Source organism: Cnephaeus nilssonii (genome assembly GCF_951640355.1).
Source record: "Cnephaeus nilssonii genome assembly, chromosome: 13".
NCBI lineage: Eukaryota > Metazoa > Chordata > Mammalia > Chiroptera > Vespertilionidae > Cnephaeus > Cnephaeus nilssonii.
In genome coordinates this window covers 59,425,169-59,438,479 of record NC_137084.1, presented here as the reverse complement: position 1 = coordinate 59,438,479, position 13,311 = coordinate 59,425,169, and the positions used below count along the sequence as shown (strand labels likewise).

Here is a 13,311-nt window from a genome sequence, read left to right as displayed (position 1 = left end):
AGCAGAAGAGAGAGCTGCACGGGTGCTTAGCTGCCTATACCTTGTCAAACAGTCTTCCTTCAATCATGAGCCTTATTGTTACTGACTTCAGCTGATGCCCTAATTGGAGGTGGAGGTGGAGAGTGCACAGATGCAATAGGGACCGGAGAGTTCTGAGCCCATAAAGATGTCAAAAATAAAAAGATAAATATGGTAAGCGACTGTCTTACTCTGCAAAATTCAAACTGAATGTAATCAGCTATGCAAAAGAGCTGCAGGGAAACAATTTGGACCTCCTCCCATTGAATGTATGATCAGATAGTGGAGAAAACAGGAAGAACAACTCCATAAGATGCCAAAAAAGAAGAATGCCTTAAGAGGAAAACCAGCAATATGTTTAAAATATTGATTTATTAACTTTGGGTTGTAAGAGTGGGGGCATCTAATACATGGAAAAATATGGTACATTAACTGGGCAGACAAGATGGGAATTGCATCATGGCAGCAGGCATTCACAACTGGAGCTGAAGGAATGAGCAGACAAGTCAGTCAATAATCCTGAGAATCAGTTTCCGTATCTGTAAGAATTTAACAAATACAATAAATGCATTTATTGAGTATCTTCTCTGTGTCAGATACTATGTGAGAGTCTAATTTTGCCAGCACTTTCTATTAGATTATAAGCCTGGTATGAAAATAGTCTGCATCTTTCACACACATCATCTACCTCTAGGGATATGATGTGTCTCATAGTGCCTGACAGAGAAGAGATTGTTAATAAACTTGGATGGGAGAAAGGAAGCAAAAAAAGGTAGAGAAAAATACGGTGAGAATGAAAGATAAATGAGATAGGATCCACACCCTATCTCACAGTTTGAAAGACAGAGAGCCACATAAACAAATGTTAGAAAACAACTTTGTTTAGAAATAACAAAAGAAAATAAAAAGTAGAAAAAGAAGTGTTTAAAGGAGAAACTAGGATAAGATTTAGAAAAAAGTTGAGTTACGATGGACACATAGAAAATTTCCAGACAAATGTACTCCTCCCACACAGTACCCAGAGGTCATTCAAATACTGGACAGTCTGTACACTGTAGTTCACATAGCTTGCCTAAGCAGCAGCACCGGATGGTGGTTATTTTTGCAATATTAGTTCTACTGAATGACATGCCAACATCTTCCAGTTCATTTATTTGGCTGCTCCCAATACTTGGTTGTGCCAGTATGATTCAAAGCACCAAAGAGCATTATGACTTTCCATTTCGGACATGCAGCAATTTTTCTTTCCATTCCCCCACCAACCCCCGATTTATGAGGACAGCTGCTCTTTGTGACTGATTCTGAGACTGCTGGTCAGCTGGAATCTGTTGGCTGACAGCAAAGGCATTATAAATCCAGAAAACCTAGAGGGAACTTTCCCGTCTTCTTCCACTCTCAGACTTAGGTAGGCTTCGACATTTACCAGGGATGTAGCCTAAGCAAGGGAGGCCAACACGGGCTTGAGGAAGGGTCCGGGCACAATAAGGGCGGGACTGGAAGTTCAGGCCTGTCTCCAGATAAAAGGGTCAAAGGAGAGGTTGGGGGTTTATACTTGGCTGCCAGGACAGCAAAGCAGAGAGGAATCTGGAGCAGAAATTCAAGCTGAGAAGGGAGAATGTGTTTGGGTGGAAAAACTCCAATGGAGATGTAGGCATGGTGATGTTGGCAAGAGGGCATTGATGGTCTATAAAATCAGACCCGGGTTTAAGTTCAGATTCTGTTTCTTATTTGCTAGGTGACTTTGGGCAATTATTTAATCTCTTTAAGACCTAATTTCCTCAGCTATAAAAGAAGGAAACATAAAAGAATCTGCCTAATAGGGTTGTGGTAAGGATTAGAAGGGAATACTGCACTTTCTTAGCAGAACATCTGGCACATAGTGAGGACCAAAAAGTTACCAACGGCTACCACTATTATTATTCAATCTATAATATCCATTATAAGAATATTAATTCACAGAAATACATAAGTGAAGATGTCTATTCACTGTAATCATGTTGGAAATGAGAAAAAATGAAAGACAACCCAAATGTTCACTAACAAAAACAGTTCTTATGTCATAGTACATTTCTACTATATTAAAATAAGTGAGATATATATCTCTGTGAACTGACATGCAGACGCCCAAATGTATAATTAAGTAAAAAAGTTCAACAATACAATTTCTCCAAGTAAATAAAATGCATATTTTAAAATCTGTAAAGTGGAAGCATCAAGTTATTAAAATGGTTATCTCTAATGAAGGACATCATGAAAGAAGACGTTAATTTTTTAAATTATATTTTGCATGTTTGTGTGTTTTAACAAATATGTATCCATTTTGTAATAATGTTAACAATTATTTTCAAGTAGCAGGTATTATTATGGCTGAGCCTTTTCTTAATATTCCATTTGCTACCTGGTGTCCACTGGTAACTAGAATCAAGTATCTGGTGTTTTTCCACTTCATCATCAGCAATTTAAATCTCTCTGCTCTGTAATCTCACAACGGAGAGAAATAAAAAGGTGCAGTAATTGAGAGGACAGAGCTGTAAGCACAAAGCTCTTATATTGTAGCTGTTGACCCTTAATTCACTTCTTTAGTTAATTTGCTTCTGAGAAATTATTAGAACAAATGAAACATTATAATTTTCCTTGAATAATACCATCAAATCCAAATCTACCTTCAATTAGAAACTCTTACAAAATTTTCTAAACAAAATAAACTGGATTAATGAACAAATACACTGTAATAGGTATATACTATTTCCTTGAATTTGTTAGTTTCATATAACCTCAGCGCTTATGTTCTAATTGCTATATTTTTTTCTTCAAAAAATACTTTGGGATTAGATTTAGGAAGCAATACTGCAAAGCTAAAAACATCACTATTATCCTAATCCTATCTAATAAAAGAGTAATATGCAAATTAACCATAACTCTGCTACACCCACAAGCCACGCCACAAACCACACCCACCAGCCAATCAGGAGCGAATATGCAAATAAACCCAACCAAGATGGCAACAGCCACAGAGAGCAGGAGGGAGGCTTGGGTTTCCCCGGCAATGGAGAAAGCCAAGCTTTCCGCCTGCCCTTGCCGGCCCAGGCCTCCACTAAAGGCTACAAAGTTTCAATGATAGAAGATACATAAATCCAAACAGAAATGGCAGCAGCCACGGAGCTGGAAAGAGCAGGAGGCTAGGGTTGCCCCCAGCAATGGAGGAAGCCAAGCTTTCCACACACCCTAGCTGGCCCAGGCCTCTGCTTAAGGCTATAAAGTTTCAATTATAGAAGATATATAAGTCCCAACAGAAATGGCTGCCGCCACGTAGCAAGCAGAAGGCTTGGCTCCGTTCCAGGATACAAAGTTTCAATTGTAGAAGATAAATAAACCCCAAATACCTGGGCCTCCGCTTGGGTCGCCAGGGGCGTGGCCGGCCTGCAAACCACCACAGGCCCCTTGCCCAAGCCGCCCTACGGCCCAAGGGAACCCCCACTCTGATCCGGAACACCCTTCAGGGCAAACCAGCTGGCCCCCACCCCTGTACCAGGCCTCTATCCTATCTAATAAAAGAGTAATATGCACATTGACCATCACTCCAACACACAAAATGGCTGCCCCCATGTGGTCAAAGATCCTGCCCCCATGTGGACACAGATGGCCACCACAAGATGGACAGTAGGAGAGGGCAGTTGGAAGGGACCAGGCCTGCAAGGGAGGGCAATTGGGGGCAATCAAGCCTGCAGGGGAGGGCAGTTAGGGGTGACCAAGCTGGCAGAGGAGGGAAGTTGGGGGCGACCAGGCCTGCAGGGAAGGGTAGTTGGGAGGGACCCAGAACTGCAGGGGAGAGCAGTTGTGGGGGGACCAGGCCTGCAGGGGAGGGCAGTTAGGGGCAAACAGGCTGGCAGGGGAGCAGTTAGGCATCAATCAGACTGGCAGGGAGTGGTTAGGGGGTGATCAGGCTGGCAGGCAGAAGCAGTTAGGGGCAATCAGGAAGGCAGGCAGGCGAGCAGTTGGGAGCCAGCAGTCCTGGATTGTGAGAGGGATGTCCGACTGCCCGTTTAGGCCCGATCTCTATCGGGCCTAAACGGGCAGTCGGACATCCCTAGAGGGGTCCCAGATTGGAGAGGGTGCAGGCTGGGCTGAGGGACACCACCCCTCCCCCCGCACCCCCATGCACAAATTTCGTGCACCGGGCCTCTAGTATATAATATGAAGAGATAAATATTCCACACAAACATAATACTTCAAAGTACACATAAAAATTTAAATATCATTGGCCAGATACTTTTATTTAGATGAGCAAGAAGTGGAAACTGTAGGATTCCAGTTTAACTGATTAGAATAATTTAGTATTGTCCTTGAAATGCATAATCACAAATCAACAAATGCTGAAATGAGCAATGATTATATTGACATTCCAAGTCTTCCTTCCTGATCAACATCCCATTTCTCATAAGTGAAGCATTCTAACTCCTAAATTTTCAACAATGTCTTGTCAGTTATAAAAATGAGTAACAGGGACCAGACAGAGTGGTTTAGTAGCTTTTTAAAGCTTCATTCACACAACAAACGTTTGCCAGGAATTCTCCTATTATCTCCTCTTACTGCTTCTTGCATAAAGTCATAATTTCATTTTACATGATTTCTTTATTCATAGGTTTTGGTTATGCAGCATTCAATGAAAATATTTATTAAAGTCAAAATTGGACTCCCCTTGTGCTATAACCCAGTATTTACTACTCTTATAGTCACAATAAAATAAGCATTGCTTCCATTATGACTGGAGCCTTTCTGATCTCCCAGGAAAATTCTCATGCATCATAGAAAGTTACTGAAAAGGAACATATGGAGGATTAGGTACCTTATTCAGGTAATCTTAGCAGAAACCAGAAAATATGTTTCATGGGCACTTACCAGGGAAGCAGAACATCAAGTTAGTCATTCCTCTTGCCTTTCACCCCCTGGGTAGCATTCCCCAAAAAACACTCACCAGTGCAGTTTGGGCATTGAGAGCCCTTTGATGAAAACACTTTCCTTAATTCTAGAGCAAAAGTTCTGCTGTCGGTTTGCTCCGTAACTCAAGGTAGACAGAGGCAGTCATCTCCAAACATATCAACTCCTTGCATTTACTCCATTTGAAATGTGCGTTTCTGGCACTGTTTTGATGGCCCCCTGTTTACCTTATTGTTGAGGGAAGGGTTCCCAACACAGGGTCATGGGAATGGCAGAACACAGGCCACTCAACACTGGACAGATGAGAGCAAGAGCAGTTTATTAGTCACATACACTCACAATGCAGGAGAGGAGGATAATGCATGTCATGCAGGGTCACAAGGGGGCTGTACTTGGGAACAAAGTGAACAGCTAGAGGCTGTGGGAGGCAGGCTTTGCGGTACTAAAGGGGAAAAGTGACCCCTGGCTCTCCGGGGATGATGTGATTGCTTTGTTTGAGTAATTTGGCAGGCTGGCAGGAATAAGCGGGAACTGTGCCTGGTCCCATTGATAAGGGAGGGGGGCGGGGGTGGTATTTGACCAGAGGATCTTATCTGCAGGACCAGAGTGGAGAGGAAAACTTGCAGTTAGGCCATTCAAGGCCTTCCTGATTTTACCAGATGTTAGGGTAGTACATAATACCAACCCTTGATTTTAGGCCTTATACCAGTAAATACTCATACATATTGTTCAACGAGTGATTAAATGAATGTGGTGAAAGTGGGAGAATTCTAAAACTCTGAGGTATGCCCTGACCTTGAGCAAGACGCTGAACATCTTAGCTGCATGTCAGCCATTTATAATGTGGGAATTGTAATATCTTGTCTATTGGTCTCAGGAGGTTGTTTGAGGGGATAAAAATCATTAACAAATGTGGACTAGTTCTCCAATCACTCAAAAGGTCTAAAAGGCCCTCCACAAAACTACCTGTCACACGCCTTAAACCCATCTCCACCATATTCCAGGCACATTGGCCTTTCAATAGATGGTTCCACAGTCCTTCACTTTACCTAAATTTCACTTTACCTAAATTTCTGAAATTACTACAGAAAGTAAGGTATCTCTTTATGTGCTTTCAGAGCAGCCCGAGTTTCTACTACACAGCAGGCTGAAACTCTTTGTTTGATGCATGTCTCCTGAATGCCTGGCACAAAATAAATGCTTAACAAATGTTTGTGGGAGAAATAAATGAATAGAATGTGATCATGTTACCAGAGACAGTCAATTGGAACTCCGGCAGCTGGCAGGGTGAGCAGCAGCCTGGGAGGGGCGGGGGGCGGGGGGCACTTTAGAGGGGCGGGCAGAGTCAGGGATGCGCGGAGGACTCAGGCACCCCAGAATCCAGGGGTGCTCTGCAGACTCCAACTGGCTTTCCCAGATGTGCCAGCGCCATGTCCAATGTGGAATGCAGGCTGAGGGCTGCAGCATCTCCAGACTTCCTGACAGGGGCCTGCAGCCCACGCCTCTCGCAGTGCCCGATACCCTAGACCCGTGGTCGGCAAACTGCGGCTCGCGAGCCACATGCGGCTCATTGGCCACTTGAGTGTGGCTCTTCCACAAAATACCACGGCCTGGGCGAGTCTATTTTGAAGAAGTGGCGTTAGAAGAAGTTTAAGTTTAAAAAATTTGGCTCTCAAAAGAAATTTCCATCGTTGTACTGTTGATATTTGGCGCTGCTGACTAATGAGTTTGCCGACCACTGGCCTAGACAGTCAGGAGCAAGCACCAGGGTGTCACTTTCATTGACCAGATGTAAGAAGGTTCTTACACTGAACAGGCCAAAAAGCTAGAAAGATGAATGGACAGAAACCGAGTGCATGCCAAATGCTAGCAATATAATGGAATAAAAGAAACACCCCCTAGTTCCGTCAGAGCGGACATCTTGTCTCTGTGTCCTATGCAGGAGCCCCGTAGGGCCAGGGAGGCACCCAGCTTCCGTGTGGGCAGGAGGCCGAGGCCGCAGCTGGAGGGAGGCCCCGGCCCCTCAGTGCCTGTGTCTGGCAGAGCCCCTATGAGAGGAAGAGACAAGCCTTCCCTGCTGCCGGGGTAATCAAGAGTTTTGGCCGGACCTTTGAGCACACACCGAGATAGTGGGAGGCCAGGCACAAAGCACAGACTATGGCACTGAGAGGGATTAACAGGGAACTTCGTGATTTGGCCCGTGACCCTCCAGCACAAAGTTCTGCAGGTCCAGTTGGGGATGATATGTTTCATTGGGAAGCCACAATTATGGGACCTAATGACAGCCCATATCAAGGTGCTGTATTCTTTGTGACAATTCATTTTCCTACAGACTACCCCTTCAAACCACCTAAGGTTGCATTTACAAGAATTTATCATCCAAATATTAACAGTAATGGCAGCATTTGTCTTGATATTCTAAGATCACAGTGGTCTCCTGCATTAACTATTTCTAAAGTTCTTTTACTCATTTGTTCACGGCTATGTGATCCAGACCCAGATGACCCCCTAGTGCCAGAGATTGCACGGATCTATAAAACAGACAGAGAGAAGTACAACAGAATATCTCAGGAATGGACTCAGAAGTATGCCATGTGATGCTACCTTAAAGTCAGAATAACCTGCATTGTAGCTGGAATAAACTTTAAGTTACTGTTCCTTTTTTATTTTCTTAAAAAAAACAAAACAAAACAAAACAACAAAACAAACAAACAAAACACACCACCCCTTCCTTATTCCTATAGGAACCCTGGGCTCAAGCAGGACGCAGGATGGTCTCTGAGAGAGGAGTCCACTATCCTCCCAGGTCAGGGCACCTAACTAAAGTTCCTTCCTTTTGCATCAGAACTTGTCTCATGAGTTTGGCTTTTCTGGTGGCAGTCAGCTGAACCTGCGTTTTGGTTACAATATTATCTATTCAAGCATACTTAGAAGTTCTAAGCACTCCACACAATTAAAAGGGCAAAATTATTAGGACTTTTGCCTCCCCATTCAATTGTGAGGAGAGTCCCCTCTACCCTCCTCCATGCTGCCTCCTCTTGTCCAAGCCATACAGCTGTTGTGGTATCTGTGTCTTGCAGAGTGAGAAGTCTTGATCTCACGTAGTAGATCATAAAGCTCAAGCCTTCCTTTTGCTGTTCCAGAGCTGGGTTCTATCAAAACAGACATAGAAATCCCCCACAAAGCAAGAGGTAAATTTTCATCATTCTTTTACAATAAAAAGGAATTTAGACAAGCAGAAAAGTCTAAAAAACTCTACTTCCGCAGTGTTTTATAATTTTCTGAGTACAGGTGTGTTACATCCTTGGTTAAATTTATTTCTAGGTATTTTATTGCAGAAGATACAAATAAGGGGAAGTGTATACCGTGTTCATGGATAGGAAGAATTAACATCATTAAAATGTCCATACTGCCCAAAGCAATCTACGGATTTAATGCGATTCCTATCAAGATACCAATGGCATTTTCACAGAACTAAAACTAATAATCCAAAATTTCATATGAAACCACAAAAGACCCTGGATAGCAACAGCAATCTTGAGAAAGAAGAACAAAGTTGGAGGAATCATGCTACCTGATATCAAACTATACCAAGAGGCCATATTAATCCAAGCTTCGTGGTACTAGCATAAAAACAGACATATAGATCACTGGCACAGAATAGAGAGCCCAGAAATAAACCCAAGCCTTTATCGTTGATTTATATTTGACAAAGGAGGCAAAACATACAACGAGGTAAAGACAGACTATTCAACAAATGGTGTTGGGAAAATTTGACAGAGACATGCGAGAAAAGAAAGAAACTAGACCACCTTCTTACACCACACACAAGAATAAACTCAAAATATATTAAAAATTTAAATGTTAGATTCAATATCACAAAAATCCTAGAAGAAAGCCGAGGCAGTGAAATCTCAGAGATTTCTTATAGCAATATTTTTTTTCTGATATATCTCCTTGGGCAAGGGAAACAAAAGGAAAAATAAACAAATGGGAATACACCAAACTAAAAAGAGCTTGCACAGCAAAGGAAACCATCAACAAAATGAAAAGACAACTCACTGAATGGGAGAACATATTTGCCAGTGATACATCTGATAAGGGGTTAATATCCAAAATTGGGAAGAGCTTATAAAACTCAACACCAGAAAAACAAAGAATCCAATTAAAAAATGGGCCAAGGAACTGAACAGACCCCTTTCCAAAGAGGATAACCACTAATGGCCAATAGACATATGAAAAGATGCTCAACGTCACTAATCATCAGAGAGGTGCAGGTCAAGGTCAGCCACAGCCTGTGCCTTGCCCAGGGCCACCCAGTATGAGCTAAAGAGCGATCTGCAGATAACTGCTACTTGTGCTTGGCTTGGAGGTGCCCAAGAAAGGCCCAGCTGAGAACAAATGAGTTCGTGTGTGTGTGTGTGTGTGTGTGTGTGTGTGTGTGTGTGTCTTTTAAGAGGAATGGCTGGGACTCCAACAGCCCTCCCTCTCACTCAGCTACAGTCTTTGCTGGTTTTCCCAGACACAAGTTATGGGACTTATGTTCCTGGCAATGGAACGCTAGCCTGGGGGCTAGTGTGGGGCTTGGACCCCTGACTCCTCAAGGGGGACCTCCATAGCCTAGGGATATCTAGGCTCAATTTTTAACCTCCACATGTAGGTATGTGAGGCACCAGTCCATTCTACATCACTGAGCCTCCTACCAGTCTCAACATGGCTTCTTCTGTATATCTTTAGTTATAGGATTTCTGTTCCGCTACACTGCAGGTGGTTCTGAATGATCATTGCTCTGTAATTTAGTTGTAATTTTAATGTGGCTGTCGGAAGAAGGGAGTACTACATTTACATATGCCAGAATCTTGACTGGAACGGGGAAGCAATTTTTAAAAAAGAGATGGAGAGAGAGAAAAAAAAAGAAGAATCCAGTATGTCTATTCTGGGTGACTGGGAAAATGATGTTGTTTTTAGAATCAAAACTAGATGAAGAGAGTCACGGTGATGAATGCAGTCACCACATCAAGAGGTTTCCTTTGAAATATGTATCTTGAATACTGACATTAGTATTTTCCAGGACTAGGAAAACATTTTGTTTTGAAAATGTTTGCCTGGCCTCACATAGCCTATAGCTAGCTACCTTAAATAACTTTTCTACACAGTAATTTCCCCCAAGGACACTTCAGAAATGTAATGTGCCTTGCTGGCTTACTCGTAGATGTACAAGGCCTTCTGACTTCTACACTGAAGGCTATTGCCATGGACAGTATTACTGACCTCTAAGGAGCCCCGTCGTCTCACAGACCCAAGCCATGCTGCCATTTTGACAGACCTCCCAGAGCATGCTCTTGTAAGTTACCCAAGGTCAAGGCTGATTATGACTTGCTACCCCTGAGCTGTCTACCAGTATCTGATCTCATATTCTAACAGAGACATAGGAAAATTCCATGAACCTTGAACAAATTTAACCCTATACATTGAGTGGGCATCTGCTCGGGGTCAGACACCTGCTGTGTTAAGTGTAAGAGCTCCAAAGATGAATAACACATTTTCTGCCTTTAGGAAGCTCACAGCCAAGCCTGAACATAAGACAAACACTAAGTACTCTAACACACATTAAGTACTAGAGGAGATGTAGACATAAAGGGTGAGAGAGTTGCTGATTTTCGGTGAGAGAATAAATAAGGTTAGGGAAAGAACACCACAGTAGAACATTTGAAGTATAGACATGTCTATAAGAACAAGGCTTTACGAAAGGATAGGTACAAGAATTTACCCAGAAGAGGGAAGAGGCACACTCAGTTTGGGGGATTAGGTTGCCTACCTCGTTTTGTACCTATTTATTCAATTCCCTAACCTAGGAGCCTGTCAGTTTGTATTTTTAGAATGCTGCATTTGCAACCTACGTAAGCATGGGGCTGTGGACAAAAATACACTTTACATCAGAGACCCCCAAGTAGTGAAATCTACATTGTCATCTGTTATAAAGAACAAATATATGTGATACCTAAATCAATAAAGAAATTTAAAAAAAAAAGCCCCTAAGAAGAAGCCAACACCTTGATTTTGGATGTATGGTGTCCAGAACTGTGAGAAAGTAAAAAAAAAAAAAAAAAAAGAAAGAACAAATAGTCTCACGTTACCACAGACAACCCCACTCTCTTCTGTGGGAAAGTATTGTAAATAGAGATGTCAGTCTCATTTGAAAATAATAAATAAAAGAGCAATTATGGTCCCTCTGGATTCACTAATAAAGCTCATCAATGAATTTTCACCATCAGGTATTCAGAAACCAAAAAGGTGGCATATGGAGGAATTTTCAATGCAATTAAAGCACACCATTTACATTTTATATTACCACCTTTGGCTGCTGGTAGTCTGAACAGAATTAAATAACTGGTTATACAAAACTAGGCCTCACATGGTAGTCAAGGTAGCAGAAGAAATAAATAAGTAGAGGAGAAAGTCACAGCAAATATACTTGATACAAGCAATTTCCTCCAATTTTCTAGAACAAATTTAATCATTTTTAGCCCTTTTGAATCACTTTCTTCAACCTGATCCTCCAACACAGTATACTCATACCTGGATAATTTTAGTAAATGGCATTTGCTTCCTTCTTCCACCTGTGTTTCCCACCATGCCACGCTCTTCAGGTGTCCTATTATTTAAAGCTTATGCGCTCCAAAAGGGCAGTTGTTAGCTTTACATTCTTCCAGGGCTCACTACTTACTGTGTTTTGATAGAGTTAGTGCATATAAATGTCTTTTATGCTGGCCTGGCCAGTGTGGCTCAGTTGGTTGAGTGACATCCCATGCACTGAAGGGTTACCAGTTCAATGCCTGGTCAGCGCACACACCCAGGTTGCAGGTTTAATTCCCAGTACGAGTATGTATAGGAGGCAACCGCCCCCCCGCCACTCTCTCTGCCACTACATGTGAACTGCTAAATCATTTGCTCTCTACTTTCTTCAGCATTTCATGTCATTTTCTGGTTTTGTGCATTTCTGCATGCATATATGTACAGACTGTGTGGTGTGTATGCTGCTCTGCTGAAAAGTCCCATAAAATTCCAAACCCTCTTTCTACCTCCACAGTAAGACCATAGCCTATAGAGGAAAGAAGCAAACTTGACTTTGATGTACATTTTTTATGACCCAAATGTACTTATTAGATGGCTTCTATGAATAGTGTTAAAACTGGATTACACAAATGAGAGATATAATCAATTGGACATTTCCAACTGGTCAGCTTGATTTCAGCTGACCTTGTCAGGGGGGTTCAACAAAAAGATGGTGATCTAGCCAAAGCCAAAACAAGTTAAAGCAAGCATGTCAAACTCATGGCCCATGGGCCACATGCGGCCCACAATGAATATTTTTGCAGCCCAGCCAATATAATGGTATATAAAAAACGTTTTAATAAAAATTTCTTAACTTAATTTTTACAATATCCTGCTATACACAATTATTAATAACAAATTACAACATTGGCTAATTACTGATTAATATAATCGTGTTGCATTCATGTCCCTTACGCACCTTATGCGCAGGCGCACCATTTCCTCCACTAATACTAGCAGCGAATATTTTAGCAGCCGATTGCCATATCATTAGTCTTGTACTGACTTGTTTGGTGTGTGCAACAGGAAATATTTCGCTTTCAGAGAACAAGAAAAATAGGTTTATTTGCATTGCACTTATTAATTTGTGCAGTTATTCAGTTTCTGGTAAGTTAATGTTCAAGGAAAAAATATTAATTTTTATTAAAATGTTCTATTATTTCATGTTAACAATTACTCATTTATTTCAGCCCTTTCTATTCAGCATGTCTTTATTGAAATAAACCTACATTTCTATAAAAATTGAAGCTTTTTTTTTTTTTTTTTTTTGTGGCCCACATAAGCTTAAACCTTGTTTATCTGGCCCATCTTAGCCTTTGAGTTTGACATGCTTGAGTTAAAGACTACCCTCTTGATATGTGTCTTCTTTTCAGTGTTTTATAGACACCCCTTTACTGCATACTCACCCATTCTGAAACCGTGTCCAATCCCCATATATGCTCATAAACACTTACATACACACTCACACTAACTCAATGCTGGCCGGACTGGTGCTGCCATTAGACATGTGAACTTTGAAAGGGAGTCACTCTCTTGCTTGGGTTTTCTCATAAATCACTTAACCTTTCCCCTTCACTCTATAGTAACCTCTGGTCTTTAGTTTCTTCCTTTTCACTTGATTTCATGATCTGCTCTCTCAATAAAGCCTTTTCATAAAGATTTGTATGGAGGTGACTCCCTAAAAACAAATTTATATTTGACTATGATGATTCTACTCTTTTAAAATTTTGGAATATTCTC

General features: G+C 41.7%; 2 protein-coding genes across 4 annotated transcripts in view; one reads left to right on the top strand and one right to left on the bottom strand.

The window, feature by feature from the left end:
• FAT3 (FAT atypical cadherin 3) overlaps positions 1-13,311 on the bottom strand; it is a gene marked incomplete at both ends in the record, with an annotated part of 518,093 nt that overhangs the window by 390,898 nt on the left and 113,884 nt on the right. The gene's annotated exons all lie outside the window — the stretch shown is intronic.
• Positions 6,876-7,554, top strand: LOC307108875 (ubiquitin-conjugating enzyme E2 D3-like; the record flags this gene model as incomplete). The annotated part of the gene is made up of 1 exon (XM_079787138.1): positions 6,876-7,554. Exon 1 carries the CDS (start codon positions 7,114-7,116, stop codon positions 7,552-7,554), a length of 441 nt encoding a protein of 146 aa, XP_079643264.1. The 5' UTR covers positions 6,876-7,113.